This window comes from Vigna unguiculata, chromosome 3 (genome assembly GCF_037176805.1).
Source record: "Vigna unguiculata cultivar grain cowpea cultivar isolate G323 ecotype 2 chromosome 3, ASM3717680v1, whole genome shotgun sequence".
Classification (NCBI taxonomy): domain Eukaryota; kingdom Viridiplantae; phylum Streptophyta; class Magnoliopsida; order Fabales; family Fabaceae; genus Vigna; species Vigna unguiculata.
In genome coordinates this window covers 54,146,914-54,165,712 of record NC_140794.1, presented here as the reverse complement: position 1 = coordinate 54,165,712, position 18,799 = coordinate 54,146,914, and the positions used below count along the sequence as shown (strand labels likewise).

The window sequence follows — 18,799 nt, the reverse complement described above, 5'->3', positions numbered from 1 at the left end:
AAGCTTTTAACTAAAGCAATAATGTTTTATGTTTTCTATTTTTCAGTAACAACGATAAACAACTCTCATTGTGGCGATGCTGCTACTGAAAATTTAGTGTCAAGTCTTCATAATTAATACTATAAAAAAATGTCTTTCTTACAGTGGTAACATTTGTTAAATTTGTGAAGACTCTGGTTGTAAATATTTTTGATTGTGTAAAGTTTGTCGCAAAAAAACTACAAGAACAAATTAACAGTGTCAGGGAGTGATCACATAACTCAAATACTAAAGCTTTTCATTGCAACAGTCATCTCAGAGTCTTTTAAAAAAACATTGATATATTTTGTGATAGCATCTATATCATCACGAACATATCAATGTAAAAAAAAAAAAAATATTGACTTTTCACATTAACAAAGAAAAATCTAAAATTTTATAAAAACAAGTCAACTCCCGTAAAGCAAGACCATGATAGCTATGTAGTCAAACATTATTAATATGAATTTCACTTTAACAACGTTTAAACCATTATGTAGAGTTGGAGATAAAGTAAGTAATTTTAGAGTTTGAGGTTTTAACTACATGTTTTGTTCTAGGTAACAACAATATTATTCTATAGTTGGAATCTAAATCAAGTCACAATTAAATTATGATATTTGGACTGTTATACTCTTAAATAAAAAAGAATTAATTATTTTTAATTATTAATTATAAATTTTAAATTAATGATAAATGTTTGATCCCACGATTGGTTTCAGTTATGAGGAAATTCATTACTTAAGTGCTTAAAGCTTATTAGAAATTTATTAGATTTTAAATCTAAATATCTTATATACACTAAGCTATTTTTTTAAGTTAGTGTTTTCCTTCTTTTAAACAATTAATGAAATGAAGTATTGTTTACTTCTTTCAAATGTTTTTGAACATTTGCATTGGATAATGCTATAAATAATCTTGGACAAAAAATAGTTGCATTTGTTTCAGCAGAGATAACACTTCTGATGAATTTTTCACTTAGTCACTCATCTTCATGAGTATTACCACTTCGAATGCAAATCATACCTCCAATTTAAGTGAGAACATTAGTAGACATCACGACCTTTATAAGTTTTGCTTTCAACCATATCAATAGACGTTGTGTATGAGTAACAAAAAAACCAATATTAAGAAAATACTGAATTTTGTATTGCTTGAAACATTAATTGCTCTATGTTACTGATAAGTGTAAAAAATAATTAAATTTTCATTTGAAATTGACACTTATTCTACATCAAATGGTGTTATTTGTGTACAAAACAAATCTTCTTAGCTTAAGATACAAAATGAGATATTGAGAAATAGAATTTTATGAATTATAATGATATTTTGCTATTTTGCAGTAAAAATAAAAGAAAATATCAAGTATGCAGTTGAGTCACAGTACTAGAGTTGAGTCATGGAAGTAGAAAATATAAGACAACATATTTGAACTTTTTGACTGAACACAAGAAATGGAGCTGAGCTTCTTGAGGAAACCCTCTTTGCAAGGAAACTTGGAGTCCAAATCCATGAGGCTGAGCAGTCAGGAAAACCCTTACAAGAAGAAAATGTCGCGTGTTAAACACCAGGACAAGGGATTGAGCTGAGAAGAAAACTCAATTATGAAGAAACCCCTGTGGTTGAGCACCAAAAGTTAGTTTGAGCACTGCCCAAAAATTCCTATAAATAAAGTTTGAGTCTTCATTTCAGGCATGGAGTCGAGGTCTAGAAATGTAGCAGTAGGAGATAATAGGGTCTATGAGGCATGAGGGAGGTGCTTTTAGTGTAGATCTTATTTGTAGATGTTGTTGGAATTGTATTGTAATATTCTATGAGTAGCTGTGTCCAAGTTTGATGTAATCAATCTTTATTCTATATACTTCTACTTCTTGGGTATTATCTTGGCTTTCATTCAATTGTTTGTGGTTTAATTTATGCTTAATGATGACTTGATCACTCATCTTATTTCACAGGTTTAATTTGAATTGGAAGACTAGTCTCAACTTGTGTGGATGAATTGACGAATCATCATATTTCATTAGTTGCGATTGAGTTGAAAGACTGATATCAAACTAAGGTCCAATCAATCATCGTACTTGTACTGACTGATTCAATAGTCAGAGAGGATGCTGGAGGAGAGAGTCTTGCACATTAAAGTAAGGATTCATTCTACCAAGAGTTGAGGGATCACACTCGGTTTGAAGTCCTTAGGTTCTAGTGCATCAGAATGAACCTAGATCTACATAGAAAGAGTACTTCCAAGACATTGAATGATTTGCATAGTAAGTAAACAAGAAGGTAGTAGTGTAATAGAAGAAGATGAGATGAAATCAATTCATAGCCTCTACTCCATTCAATCTAATTACTATTATCTATATTTACTTGCACTCTTTATCAAAATCCAAAAATCCAATAAGCAAACTACCAATATACTTGCTAAATCCCTGTGGATACGTCACTTGTTGATACTACTACGTACTAGTACACTTGTTGGAAAATAGTTGTTGTGAAACAGTCATCAGTTACATGAAGTATCATGGATGAATGGAAATCAATATGGATGAAATATATGCAAAATTAGGAATAAAATGTTTTCAATAAGTCCTTATTGTTAGTGTAAGGAGTGATATGGTGACTTAGTGGTTAGAAGGAGGGAAAAGTCGTTGGTTCGATCCCTCCTGCTAACAATATGGAGAAGTAAGGTAGGTTTAAAGATGTTTAAAAAAGAGGGTGAGAGAGGTTATGGGTTCAACTCCCAACTAATAAAAACTAACAACTACCGATCATAAATCAGGGAGCAATTGTCTATGTTGAGTTGTATCTAGATCCGTCATTACTTGAACCTAAATATGATTAATTGAAAAAGCCTAGTCAAAGTAGATGAGTCAAAATATGCTTCTTGATGGTATACAAGGATTTAAAAAAGGTATATGGGACAAATGATCAAGAGAAACAAATTTATATCGCTTAAATAAAACATTTTTTTTTTTGGTTTTGGAAGACTTTGACCCATTTAAAACATTATATGTCTGGCCAAAACTAGATTAGAACGATCATGTGCTCGCTTAAGTAATTAAACAATTTTGTGATTAATTATTACAACAAATTTTTTTAATTCTTATTGAATACGTATTATTTTTATGACAAAAAAGACCATGTGATTTTCATGGCAATTTTAGTTTTAATGTATGCCAAAGTGATTTTTTTTATCACAACTGTACAACAATATAGATTTTCGTCAAAATTTTATCGCTGAAATATCTTCAACACCATTTTCTATGCTTTGTGATCAATATATTTCATTACAAAACTGAAGATATTAAAATGGATCCAAACTGTTAACGAATTCGCTCATTATGAATTTGCAGGATAATTGATGCTATTGTGGGAGGACGTTTAAGCTTTGTATTCAAGACAAAGTCACGAAGGATATGCTTTTTACTTGTAATCTTTGTGTCTTTACTTTTATGATGATTGTGAGATACTATTCTATGTGAAGAATGATGAAGGAAAGTCATAGTTTTTTTTTTTTTTTTTTTTATGGGTTGAGGTAACCTAATTACCTCCTATTAATATATGTGTTCTTGCTGATAAAAAAAAAGAAGTCGGATATAATTGGTTATAGTTTAGGTTTTTTAAATGTGTGTTAAATTGAGTCTGATTTACTTAATTCAGAATTTAAACGAATTTGAGTAAGAATGAAGGTGAATTAGCTGTATCACACCATCAACAATTCTTTTAGTTTCTTTTATCATTTTATCATAATTTTTTATTATAATATTTTTAATTATATAGGTTGATAATTTAATTTTTTATAAACAATAGAATATAGTTTAATGATACTTGAATAGTTTAAATATTTAATATATTTGTAATATAATAAATATATAAAATAAATTAAAAAATAAAATATTCTAAATAAATTAATCCACCTACCAATAATAAATTGAGTTAGGTTACAAAATTTCGTTAAAACAAAAAAAGTAAGTCGGATTCATCATAATCATAACATGTGGAAAAACGAACCCGTATAAAGTGAGTTGGCTCACTTTGATTATTAATGTAAGTCAACACTTTTAAAAAAGAATTTGCTGTTGTTTCACTGGACATTTACTAAGTAAAACTACTTATTTTTTTCTATTAATAGCACATTTTAGTTTTTTATAAAAGCCAAAAAAAGGGGTTTATAGTGGCAATACTCATTACAAAAGAGAATTCATACTTCAAAACTTAAGATTAAAAAGCCGATAAACTTAATTTTAGAGTAGCTTTGGTTTTGCAAACCTGATTTTATAAAAACTTAGTTTTACACAGTATAACTGTGAAAATGTAGTTTTGAAAGTAATAACAAAATCGAAATAGCTCTCCATTGGAGGACCAATATGAATATTCCAATTTAGTCCTAACACAACACAGAATAATTCATGAAATTAAAAAGATTAGAAAGCCATTCCAGACAACAACAGTCGAAGTCAAATTACAGTCACAACTTACGGGTACAACTGCATTCTCAGTAAATGAGTTAGCAAGGAGGGAACAACACAACAATCACAAAATCACAAATAAACAAAACAGAGAAACACATGGATGATAGCAGTGCATGAACTGAGAATGACGTGCTTAACTGCACTGGAAGTCAGAGGGTGGCGACTTCTCGCAGGCGTTAAGGATCAAGCTTAGCGAAATGGGGATGTTAAGGTTAATGCCAAGTATGTTAGCTTTGATGGCAGTGCAGAGGCAAACCGCAACTTCAAGATCAAGAAGCCCTTCTAGCACCGAGCAACATGGGTGGTCCGGTGGTGATCCCACCACCGCACCAATTGGTCCATTAAGCACGTTAGCGCACACACCAAGCTTAAGTGCATCTCTGGGACAGCTCTTTGCAGCAGGAGTGGGGTTAGGGTTAGGGTAAGGGAATGGGTTAGGCTTTGGCTGTGTGCAAGTGAAGCAGCCACTTGCCATGGCAAAGAAAAGCAAGTTGATGGTAAAAAAAAGAGCCAGAGTTGAAGATCTCAAAGACTCCATCTTCCAATACTATTTTGTTCGATAACAACTGTAATAAGTGTGTGTGAAGAGGGAGTAATTTGTGATGGTGTTACATATAGAGGTTAAAAGTTAGGTGTACTTTAAGCCCGAGATTCAAGAATGTTTTGTCCATAGTTTTAATGTTTTGAAAGCAGCAGACATGTGAACCGAGTAAGTTGTCTTTAGTAGGTGGCAGTGCAAAGTGAATCGACGTGAAATGTGATAGGCTTTTGGATTCCCAATAGGAAATTTTCGTTGTTAGTTTATTTGAAACCATGGTGGTTTTCCAGTTTTGCTTTACAGAAGGATATCGCCCACTTGGCATGTGATCAGTGAAACACTCCCGTGAACTTCATCGATCATGCCCAGGAAAATGGCCTGTGAATGATTCCCACTGGTGGGGCTTGCTTCGAATATATGCTTACTTTTAAATGTATAGTACTATATATAAGGACAAATTAGGTTTTGTCTTTTAAGAATACTATGGAGAGTTGAAGATTAATCTGGACTTGTCTTTCCTAAATGGAGATTATCCATTTGAATTTATCCCTAATTGGGGTGTTTGACCACTGATCCCACTGCAAAGTTAAGCCCTCTACCATTTGCTTCAGAGGTCTTACTAGTTACAATTAGCTACTCTACGCATTATGGTCGTCTACAGTTCTGAAGAACTGCTTTGAATTGTTTAATTTACTCAATCATGATTTTATCTTTCAAAATCTATCTAATGGATTCCATTGGACGGTTAGTTTGTTTTTGAAACCTCAGGGAACCTCATTCTTCTAAGTACAAATTATATATCATTATGAACTATAGAGTTTAAAGGGTTCATGTGACTTATGAGATCGTCCCGTTGCCTAACCTCATGCATAAAGTTTAGCAAATTTGGTAGGTTTATAGATCTAAATATGTATGCTGTGCTGGATGGACAAAACACGGTACTTAAAAGGATACATAGACTAAAGTTTGGTTCTATCTTCTTTTTTGAATATTGCTTAATATTTGATATCGTAAGAATTTATATTTATATTAGAATATTTTTTTTAAAAATTGTCACGTGCAAGAGTGTAAGAGAGCACCATGTCACAAGGTGACCATCACATTCACATTGTCACATGTTACTATACATCAAATATCACTATCTTAATCTCTATTTGTTCTCTTAATTTGTTATTTTGATTTAATTCAGCCATAATTTATTTTATATAAATATTATACTATTTTTATTAAAATTAATTTTGTATCAAATATTTTTAACAAAATTAAATTTATTTAAATTTCTATTTTACATTAAACATTATTTTATATTGATGTTTTATTATATCATACTTTAATATTATTTTTTTCTTTAAAATTATATTTCAAATGATTGTATATTTTTAAAATATTTAAAATTCAAAAATTTTTATACAAATGTTAAAATTGGCTAAAAAAATAAGAATTTTGTAAATACATATATCAAATTTAAAAATAATTTTAACAATTTAAAACAAACAAAATTTTAAATTTTAAATTTTAAAAAAAAATTAAATAATGTTTAATGTAAAATATAAATTTAAACAAACTTAATATTATTAAAAATATTTAATAAAACTGTAAAGTGACACTTGACACATGACATTTGTTTAATTAAAAAAAATCAAACAAAATTACGAATCAACATGTGATAGATATTTAACGTTGTTTGTATAATACTAATGAAAAAAACCAAATTTGATCATATTTTCAAAGATATGAACCTGAAATAAATAAAAATATAATAACCAATTTGAGATTTTTGTTGGAGAATAGGAACCAGAAACATAATTTAACTTATTATTTAATTAAAAAATATCTCTTGTATACTAGAACGTTAATCATAACATAAAATTATATATATATATATATATAATATGTAAAATATAAATTTTAAAACACATGTAAGTACTCACACACAAGTTAAGATTTTTTATTGAGTTTTTTTTTTTTGTGTGTTGAGCACTGAAATAGACTGATGATGGTATTAGGATGTCAACGAGATGGATATGCTACGGGTAGTAGATCTCCCGTATCCCATCCATTAAATAAATATTCGTTCCATACCCTTATGCACGGTATCTGTGCACCTATTGATTCTATAACATATCATATAGAATCAAATATATAAAGAGGAATAACATAAATTAACTTATCCTTGCATCAGAAACTAGGAACACAAGCCAACACATTAAATTCTAAAAATTCTCAATATTAAACTTTACTCAAATAAGATAAAACAAAAAAAAACATAGTAAATTCAATAACTAGTAAATTTCTCAAAGTTTAAAAGAATTTAACAAATTTATCTATTTACGACAAAACTTTTTCACGTGCACATTTTCAACAATCCAAAGTCACGTTATTACACTTAACTATAAGTTATACTTGAAATCAAAGCTAGCCTGCTTCACCAATCTTCTTGACACTACAACAAATTTGTTAATTTGCAACAAAAATTAACGAAAAAAAATATTTTTCATTAATTTATGATTATTTAGCCAGATTAATAACAAACTAATCTCTCAAATGTACCAAATCCTAGGGTTTGAAAAAGAAGAGGAAACTAAAATGTCTGAAAAACTTCTTGATCACCACAAAACATACATCATTGTCAGTAAACACCTTTAGTTTTTTGTTTTTTTTTTCTACAAACCTTCAAACTTGAGTCATGCATGTTCTTCTATTGTCAGGAGGTAAAAAGTTGAAGAACTGTTGCAAAGCTCAAGGTGATGATCTAATCCTTTTTCTTAACAATATAATTGAGAAATTTATAATGATGAAAGAAGCTTAAGGGCTTTCTAGTTGAGAAGTAATAATGGTGAAAATAAAATATGAGAGAATGAAAGAAGTGGTATGTTGTTGAGAAAGGAAGACAAGAAACTTTCCAAATACTATTAGCATTCACTTTCTCACTATTATCACCTCCCTCTATTCTTCCCGTTTATATTTCAATCCAATGATAACGACTAAAAAGTCCATACTGTATACACTTTCTACACCCCTCATAAATGATATTTTCAGTTCTTAACTTAAACTCACTTATCCCACCCCACATAAATCTAAAACAAAAACAACATATACAGATTCATATTAATTAAAATAAGGTCTCAACCAAATTTTAAATTCATTTATCACATTTTAATTACTTCATCCATTTATCTTACATTACCTAAAAACACGAGGTTTTTATAACAGACCTTATTTTATTAACTAAATTAAGAACACTTATCTTAAATATTATGCTGCCTATGTATTTTAAACGATGTATTTACAACAAGTTTGAAGTAACTTTTGTTTGGTTCCTTTCTGTTTCAAAGAAATGGGCATACATCCATTTTCTTTTCTTTGATTTCAGAAAATGGACGAAACAGAGTTAAAATACAGTCAAATGAGACATCTATTTTTATGTATTCAAAGAATAGACTGTGAACATAAATTTCTTTTCATCTTTACTTTATAGTTTTTTAACATTATTTTCTACTAAACTTTTTTTTTTTTCATTTTGTTGTGATAAACAGTTATTCGGATTATTTTAAGAAAATGATTCCAAAATAACAAATGAATTGAATTTAGCAGCTGGACTTAGACTCTATGGGTCTGAAAGAAAACTATTTAAGAAAGAAAAAGAAAAAAGAGAGAGAGAGATTTTCCATCTGTGATGTGAAGTGGTGCTTCATCTTGAAGTTAATGAGTAGGGTTCCATTTGCAATCATTCTTCTCAACAACTTTTTTTATGCTTCAACATTTTAATGATATGGTTTTGATATAGATCGGGAAAGAAGAAGTGGTCCACACTGTACGTATCTGCTTCAAAATGGATAACCATGCATATGCAGTGTTCATTTTTAACTCATCAATATTCATCTTAGATACTTCCATTGTTAGAGTTATCCATAATTCTAACGTTCCTTGTTTTTTAACCTATCTTTCACCGTCACCATCGCTGGAAAACTACGAACAGAGAGATGTGCCTTCTTTGAAAATAGTAGACACATTCGGTGGAAAACATACAGATCCAATAACAATCATGCAATTCATTATCTAAGTATATATGCAGTTAGTCATTCAAATCAAATTATCAGACAATTTTTCTCTTTTTTGTATTTTCAACAAATTTATGTCAAATATAAATTTATTTTATTTTTTAAGTTGCAAATCATAGAAAAAAATAAAATTACTGACCAATGTAAGTGTTCAGATACATTTGAAATTATAACGCATTTCCCGGTATATTTTGTCCCGAGTCAAATCTATAAGTATACATTTGGAAGATAAGATTATTATTATTATATAATATAGTCTTTTTAGTATATACGTCAATTTGTAATTATAAATTACCTATATGATTTGCATCAAATGTTGTACAAAATAAAAATAAAAATGATATATGATCAAATGTTTCTTTTCTGTGTCTTATATATATATATATATATATATATATATATATATATATATATATGTTAATTTGATTGACAGGAATGAATTATACATCAAATTATTTAGTTTAATCCAATTTTTATAAACATGATTAATTTACGTAAAATAAAATTTTATTTCAACTAGATATAAATTAAAAACATTTAATTTAGTGTTTATGATTGATTTCAGGACATCATTAAGGAGCGTCATAAATAAATAAATAAATCTTATAAAATATCCATATTAGAAGAACGTAATAAAATTTAAGATTATTGGTCTTACAGAATATAAAAAGTTAGTTTTTCAAAATATATCGATGTGAAATAAAATCCAAAAGCTTAAGTTTCAAATAAAATCTTGCGTTCATAAAAATATTTTCTTTTAAATTTAAAACATCATAATTTAAATATCAATAATTGAAATTAGATTTTATAGTAAAACAAAAGTAAAAGAAATTTTAAAAATAGTATAACGTAGTGGACCATAAACTAAAATAAAACAATAATAATTAATATAGGAGTTGTTTCGGAGAAAAATTTATGGAAATATTTTTACATTGAATGATGTAATTTATATTTAAATTAAATAGTAAATTGAATATAATATTGTTATTTACGGTTATTATATGGACGTTGAAGGAAATGATCTCAAAAGATCTTTTATTCAACTTTTATTGGCAAAGGCATGCCATTGACATTGAGATCTTCGTCCAGATGAGTCCAAGCCTGTGGTGGGCCCCACTTTCGTTAACCAAGCCCGTGACTCTCTAATCTGTGACTCCAAGTGCTTCTTAGAATAATTGCTAATTATTATATTATTAAACAAAACTTTACTCACTAAAACAACTTCCATGTGAATGTGCCTGGCCCAACACGTGCAAATCTTTAATTTGTTTTAAGAATAAAATTAATAATTCATTTGATTTTTATACCTTGACAAAATTTATTTTTTTATTTTACATTTAAAAATCACCCATTTCCATTTTTACACAGATTATTCTGGAATGGGCTTATGTTTAGCAAAACTTCAAGTCAATAATTGATATTAATCTAATTAAGTTGCTTCTCCAACATACAAAAAGTACAGAACTTTAAATTAATCAATGTAGGGCAACAAATTATTATGGAGACTTTTGGGCTTCAGTGTCCAGGTTTCTATTCTAGGCCCTAAGTAGGCTTCTCTGGTTTCCTTTTCAACCCTAAGATTTTCAATGCTTAAAAAACTTTCTGTGACAGAAAAAAATATAAAAAATTTAATATATTTGTTTAAAAAAATACATAATTACTATTCATCTTCTTCAAATTAAAAGAAAAATAAAACTCACCTTATATTTTTTCCATCATTTATTTCTTATGAAACACATTATTATTTTATTTTTGAAGATGCTCAGACAAATCGTTGAGAACAAAAGGTAATGTGGGTATTGAAATTATGTTCCAGGGTTTCCACCTATGCAATTATCTGATTACAATAGTTCATGAGATTGATTCCATATATTGCCCATTTTGAAAGCAACTGCAAAAAGATGTCAATCAGAACCAAAAATTATTTTCAGAAGATTCTAACTAACAAGTGGGCATTGTAGGCTGTATAGATAATAGGGTAGAAAAAAATAACAAAAAATATATATAAAAAATTAAGTTAGTAAATGTTAATAGCAATGGTAGATAAAACAATTTTGCATTTTTGCTGTAAAGGTTTTTTTCTGAGAGGTTGATCCTTTTTTACCATGTTTTTTTTACCAAAGTAAATAAAATAACCATCCTTTTGAACTGGCGTATAATAAGCTTGTATGAGACACTAATGTTAAGTTCACAGTTATGATTTTTTTTTATTTTTATAAATATGTGTTAATAAATACGTATATTAATGTTTATAAATATATAATCAATGTGTTAAAATTATAATCGGTGCGACAAAATTATAACAAATTAACATTTCAAAATTCATCAATCGAAGTAATGTGTTAATAAACACGTATATTATTATTGTCTTTTTTCATTAATTCGCCTTGATATTCATGCAAAAATAATTTTAATTGGTAAAATTATTCACAAGAGAAGTAATGAATTTTTTATGTTCTTGTACTATAAAATAAGTTGACATATAAATGATCCATTATATTTTAAGTTTATCAATTGTAATTACAGTAAGAACAAATTGTTTATTGATTTTCTTGTACTCAAACGAATTATTGTAGTTGCATCACTTTTATTTTTTAACAAAGTTATGATTGAGTCTATTATACTAATAAAATATATATTAATTAGAAAGCCATTTGTATCGGCTGATTAATTTAATATTTTTTCTCATTGAGAGTTATATATATATATATATATATATATATATATATATATATATATATATATATATATATATATATATATATATATATATATATATATATTTACGTTAAAATGAACCTATATGTATTGAATTTTATAAATAATTGACACAAATTATGTTAATGGATGGAGTATCTATAATGAAAAATAACCTGAACATTTTATGCAGATCGAAATATTTAAAACTATTATTAAGATGTATTATTATTGATGTTAATGTATATTATTTTTCGATCATGTTTTTGTAAAGATAGAAAAAAAAAAACGTAAGTGAGAAGATTAAATTGTGTTGTTAACGAAAATTTAAACCTCACAAACAAGTAATAACCTATAAAAAAACTAGCCTTAGGAACAATAGTATTAGAGTTATTCCTAGCACTATAATTAATTTAAAAATTGATCATTATTAAGCCTATAAGCAAAGCCTAATAGGCATTAAAAGTATAATAACTCATAAAAGAATGAAGAATACAAATGTATATACACATAGCAGTTTTATTTAGAGTTCTCAAAATGGGTTGGAACCCGCGAACCAATCCGGCTCACCATGGGTTCGGGTCGGGTTAGATTGAAATTTTTTTACAAATTTCAATACAATTTTACTTTTGACCCGGCTCATCTAGAACCTGGTTCATCCGGTGGTAAGTCGGTTTGGCTCACCAACTAGTAGATAAAAGAGTACATTTGGGTTTTTACATTTGGGTTATGTTAGGTTTTTTTTTTAGCCAACACATAAATAATTTATATTTTTTTATTTATTTTGGTTTGTATTTGGATTGTATTAAAGTTTATTTATATTTTAATTAGAATTATAATTTAGTTTTGACTGAAAAAAAAATAAAAAAATTGTATTTTTTTAAGTGAACCCGTAAACCAACTCGTATAACCCGCCAATCCGTGGTGAGCTGGACCGGATTCAAATTTTTTTGACTTGCTGAGAAGTGAGCCAGGTTGGATTGACTTATTAAATCATCAACTTGTGATAAGTTGAGCCGGGTCGGACCAGGTTACCGTTTTAATAACCCTAGTTTTATTTGATTATATTTGGTCTCAACAAGTAGGAATAGGTTACACCTGACAAAATTTTTACTCCCTTATGCCCCCTTCAAAGTCTTATTTTCTCTATTATTTTTTTGACATATATATTTATAAGCTTCAATTCTAGAAATAGATGAAATATTTCCAATGACAGCACTAAGCAAATCAAAATTTACCAAGTAGATATTCAAATCAATTTTTTCCAGTTCTTTATTCTTCAAGATTGTTCATTTGACCAGATTTAATGTCCGTTACTGAATTTGTTATAGTTTTGGAGTAAGAACTCGCGTCCCATATATTTATAGGTTCTATTATTTTATTATAAAAAAAATAGTTTACAATGTTACAAACACTTAATGCAATAATAAAACGAAAAATTGATACTTTGATAAGATAAAAAAATATTGGCATATCTTTCACTTTAGGTACTTGGCTGCTCGTATAGGAAGATAAATATGATTATGAGCCAAATAATTATTTAATTTCCTTGTTTCGAGTCTCTCTTGATATATGTACCTAGTATATCGTTTTTCATTTGACTTTACAAAAGGCATTGATCCTTCGTACTAATACCTTCATAAACGAAATTATTAAAATTCAACGCATCCGTTTATACTACATTTTATTGTATCCAAATATATCAATATATATTACATTATATCAAATTTTATTATACTTATATTTATGATAAATTATCAATTACTGTTTTAATAAATTACCAAAGATTCATTATATTTGCACTATGACTCAAGATAAATCTGATCATATTTAAATAATTTAAACTTACCATAATTTTGTGGCGTGTATATATGTGTGCACAGAGTGACGGATGTAGATGGTGCCCCAGACCCTTATCCCTCCAAATATTATATATATATATATATATATATATATTATAAGAGCATGTAAAATTATTTATCAATTTTAATGATTGCTTATGCTTAAAAAAAATATGATTCAAGCATGTCAATCACGTATAAAAAATATAACAAACAAAACAAGTGTTGTGTCAAAATAATATTGTACAAACTAAACTATTCTACAGAAGTGTGTGTTTCCTAGTTTGGGGTCTCCTCTAGTCGAGAAAGTTGTCGGAGCTCATGATTTTTAATTTAAATTTAAATTATGATTAGTTAAACTATTTTCTTAAAAAAAAGTTCATATAGAATACGAAGATATATTAAATTTGGTTTAATGTACCAGTGTTTAAAATATAGACTGTAATTTTTTTTAAATAGAACAAATTGAAACTTAAAGTTAAAAACTAATTTTATTTTTAAAAACTTAAAAATCTGTGAACAAGACATAAATAAACAGATTCATATATAAGTATATATTTAATGAATCTAAAACTCAAACAAGTAAAAACAAAATCATATATATGTACTTCTAAATCACGATTTAAGCTTGCTATAAGCTATTAGTGACTAACTAAATGCATCTTTATTCCACGTGCAAAATCAGTAATTGAAAAGAGTAATGTTTTGCAGACATTTATGGGGTGTAGAAAGAGAGACTGATAAAAAGAAAGAAAATATTTTTGTGAGCATATCTATATGCTAATCTAGGCTTAAATAGAGACATAAACAAAAGAAAAGAGTTCTAAATTCTAACATGTTGGGAGGATAAAAAAATAATAATAATAAGGTGTTTGCAGAGTTTAGGCATCCAAAAATCCGTGGTGAAAAATTGAGGAATGAAATGAATATTTATAATAATGGAATCTGCATTTTTCTGATTGATCGATCCTAGGGTGGGATGGAGTGGTCCATCCATAGGTGCAAAAGCTTTACCATGGATCAGCCGCCGTTGAATTTGAGACCCACAACATCACTTCACGAGCATCCATCCAAAACCTAATTACAGGTTGTTTCCTGCCAGCTAAAACCCTTCTCTTAAACCCGTTTAACTATTTAAAAAATGATTACTTCGGTGATTTGTTCTGAAACAATTTACCCTACTTGCACTCCAAAACGCTATATAAACCACCATTCACTGCCAATAACTCACATCCCCACAAACACTCTTCTCTTTTGTAGCCAAGTAGTGTTTCAGCAACTACTAGACTTTAACATGGCTTCCAAAACTACCTCTTCCCTTGCTCTTTTCTTCACATTCAACATCCTCTTCTTTGCCCTTGTCTCTGCTTGTGGGACATGCCCCGGCCCGCACCCAAGGCCAAAGCATAAGCCTGTCAAACCAAGTCCTTCAGGTGGTTCCGGTGGTTCAGGTGGTTCAGGTGGCTCAGGAGGTTCCGGTGGCTCAGGCGGTTCCGGAGGTTCAGGTGGCTCCGGTGGATCTGGTGGTTCAGGTGGCTCAGGTGGTTCTGGTTCTGGTACCACATGCCCCCGTGATGCACTTAAACTAGGAGTGTGTGCCAATGTGCTAAATGGGTTGGTGAACGTCACCTTGGGTCAACCACCAGTTACCCCATGCTGCACCCTCCTGAATGGTCTGGTTGATCTTGAGGCTGCGGTGTGTCTCTGCACCGCCCTTAAAGCAAACATTCTGGGTATCAACCTCAACCTTCCCATCTCACTCTCCTTGCTTCTCAACGTTTGCTCTATACAACCCCCACGTAATTTCCAATGTTCCTAATCATGCTGCTGCTGCTGCTACCTGTGCCTTTCCGTTGTCTTCTTTTCCAAATTTCATTGATCGTGGTGCGATTCTAGTACGTGCATGGATGGTTAACTTCTCGTTATTCTGTCGCTTTAATTAGTGTTTGTTTTATCATCAAAAGTCTCGCATTAAATAAATTCCCAACGCTTTCTTATGTAAAGCCAAAGGAATCAAAGATGATAGTGTTATTTATTTGACTCATCGATAAATCATTAATGTTACAAACACCGCTTATTTTATTGCTGCCTTCAAATGTTGTCTTTTCCGTGAATGAAACCATCAGAAAAATTACTTTCCCTTTAGAACTTCTGTCCAACATATCCAACCATAGGGCAGTGGGAAACAAATTTAAGAAAACAATAAAAACGAATGGAAAGGAAACCTGCAACGAGCCCGTGACTAATGTACTTTATCACTCCACGTGCAAGCACTATTATTTTACTTTTTATTTATCTCTGAATAATTACCTCATTAAACAGAATCATAATAATCCATTTATGGCTTTAGGCCAACCCGTTCATTTGACTCTGTGTTTGGTTCATAATGTAAATCTAGATCAAAATTATTTTGGGTAACTTTTCTTCACATGAATATAAAGACTACGAACGTGAAACCAAGTATGGAATCCATTGCGTTGTGGCTACTTCCAAGCTATTATGTCTTTCGGTTTAAGAAAAATTAGGCAAAAAAGCATGTCGGAGCTTTGTTCCACGCCTACAAAATGTTCCTTTGGTCCGCTTTTGCTCGTTAGCGATTACGGATGAATTCATTATTCACAATATATTTTTGGTTACATTCAACAAGAAAAGCAATAATTTCTTGATTTTGGTCCAATGGGTGTTTGATGTATTTAAGGAAATAATTTGGAGAGATTTGAATTGGCTAGAGTGGCTTATATGCTTTGTCATTTAAATGTATGATTCCATACCCCGCAAAACTATAAAACCATTTAGTGTATTATTACTTTACTTTTGTTTCTCTTGTACGTATGGCACACTGATTTAACTATTTTAATATATTATGGGTCAAATATTCATCAACACCTCGTTAGAGAAAAAAAATATAAATTCATATAATATATGATATAATGAAAAAAAAAAACAAATATGTAATAGATATCTATTAAATAAAGATATATATATATATATATATATATATATATATATATATATTATTGTCTTTTATTTTATTAAAGAGAAGTAGTATTTTTTATCGAGGATTTTGGAAACAGGCTTGTCGATTTTCGAAGTTCAACAGTTTTATATAATTATATTTTAATTATAAACATTACATTATTGAGAATCTATAATTCTACATTATTATTATTGAACACAAACCTACTATCGTGCAGGTACATTGGGAATGAGTTTCTGACGTTTGCCCTAGTGTTTTTTTGTGGCAACATATTTTAAAAATAAAATTCCACATAAGCTACAAAAAGAAGTGGTAAATTTCATTTCTTTTAGTTCTAAACTCTTTTAAATTGAATTTTAGGATATGTTTTTGAAAAATGATGTAAAACATGTCATGAACATTAAATGGTTCTAAGATTGCAAATAGATATAATATTAAACATGTCATCATTAATGTTTATCTTTTGTCACCAAAATAATTAAGATTATAGCACTGCATGTTGTCACTCATTGTCATGAAAAGATTTGTTATAAAATGTTTTTCTTTTAAGTCCATTAAGTTCCACTTAAAAGTAATTGTGATTAAAACGAGAATATAGTTGTAATAGGCAACATTATCACTTGAAATAATGGCACTTTAAGCAAGTAAAAGTACTTAGTTCGCACTATGCACGTTTATCACGTGTAGACTTATTTAAGTGGGACAAGCAATTGTTGCTTAAGGCATGGTTTGACGTAGTTAAGCGAAAGACATAGATTTGGTAGCTTGTAATGAACATATTGTGCTTAAATACCTTCATCAAACAATGTTGCTTACAACAAATATATAACGCTTGAAGCCACATTCACATACTTAAGTAAGGTCTCGCTACAAAAACTTTATATTTTAAGCGAGGGTCTTTTTTAACAAAGGTTACAGAACCTCTAATAATAATGAATATTGAACACAACATTGGTTTTATAAACCCCCATTAAGTATTTGTGGTTTTTAGTGCACAACATGTAATTTAGCACCATGCATTTTTGGGAGTTGATCCGACAAATGTGTTGGAAATTCAATATCGATTAAAAATTAGACCAAATTATAATATATAAAATTATAGTATGTAAATAAATGTAAACTTCATTTTACAAGTTAGTTTTGTAAATTGAGTTAACGTAAAATTCATTTTTTAATATCTTTTTATATTATATCTCCTTTCTACTTTAGAGGGATTAAAAAAACATCAATATCACATTTAACAAATATCTTTAGCATTTAAAATTTTAACTAAATCAAGATTTTAGTTTCATACACTCTTATTATTGGTCACTCTTCATTTTGTAGACTTTAGTTCTACCATAGAGAAATATACATTTCTCCCTTTATCGTTTCATTAACGGTTACCTCGTACCGTAATATCAAAGTATTCCTGTTAAATTAGACCTTTAATTTTAGATGTTTATATAATGATGTACATATTCAAATTGATTACCAAACTCCTCCTTTATTATACTGATTCAACTTCCCCTCCCTACTTTATCTCCCTTCTATATAAGACAGGATTAACTTACCCTCCATACACTACATACTACTTTATAGAGAAATCTTACGGTTGAAACACTACTCCAAAAAATTCTTATTGTACTAGTTTGATCGAAAAGAGTAATTAGTATGTGAATTTGAAAGAAGGATTGTTAAAATATCTTTTCTGTTAATTTGTCTTATAATCATATTCATAATATGATAACATTAAAATGCATACTATTTCACTTAATCTTGTCTTCAAAAATATTTTTTAAGAGCTATTTTTTACTACAAGAAAATCATTAAATAACATCTGATTTTAGATATCAAAATAATTAGACACTATATTGACTAAGTTAGATATTTTATAAACTAAAATAGCATGTATTATGAATGAAAAATTATAATTGATTTGTGAACAGTGACGGAGCTCTTTGGGGGCAGGGAGAGGCCTTGGCCCCCCAAAATTTTGATTTTTTATTTATATATATATATATATTTGAAATTTATTAAATTTATTAAGTTGTAGATAACATATATTAGAAATTAATAAAAAATTTAATTTTAATTTATTTTATTTAAACATAACATTTAATGTAAATACATAATAAAATATAAAATTAAATATAATAAAAAATAAAAATATTCAGGTTTAATTTTTCTTTTGGTCCCTGTTTTTATTTAAAAATTGA

General features: G+C 28.8%; 1 protein-coding gene and 1 pseudogene across 2 annotated transcripts; one reads left to right on the top strand and one right to left on the bottom strand.

Moving 5' to 3' along the window:
* Positions 1 to 4,421: 4,421 nt before the first annotated feature.
* LOC114176965 (14 kDa proline-rich protein DC2.15-like) lies at positions 4,422 to 5,153 on the bottom strand. The gene has a single exon (XM_028062168.2). The coding sequence runs from the start codon at positions 5,023 to 5,025 to the stop codon at positions 4,621 to 4,623; it is 405 nt and encodes a 134-aa protein (XP_027917969.1). The 5' UTR covers positions 5,026 to 5,153; the 3' UTR covers positions 4,422 to 4,620.
* A 9,685-nt stretch (positions 5,154 to 14,838) lies between these two features.
* On the top strand, positions 14,839 to 15,706 carry LOC114179615 (14 kDa proline-rich protein DC2.15 pseudogene; annotated as a pseudogene). The gene has a single exon (XR_014993930.1). The product of XR_014993930.1 is annotated as a 14 kDa proline-rich protein DC2.15 pseudogene (transcript).
* Positions 15,707 to 18,799: the final 3,093 nt, after the last annotated feature.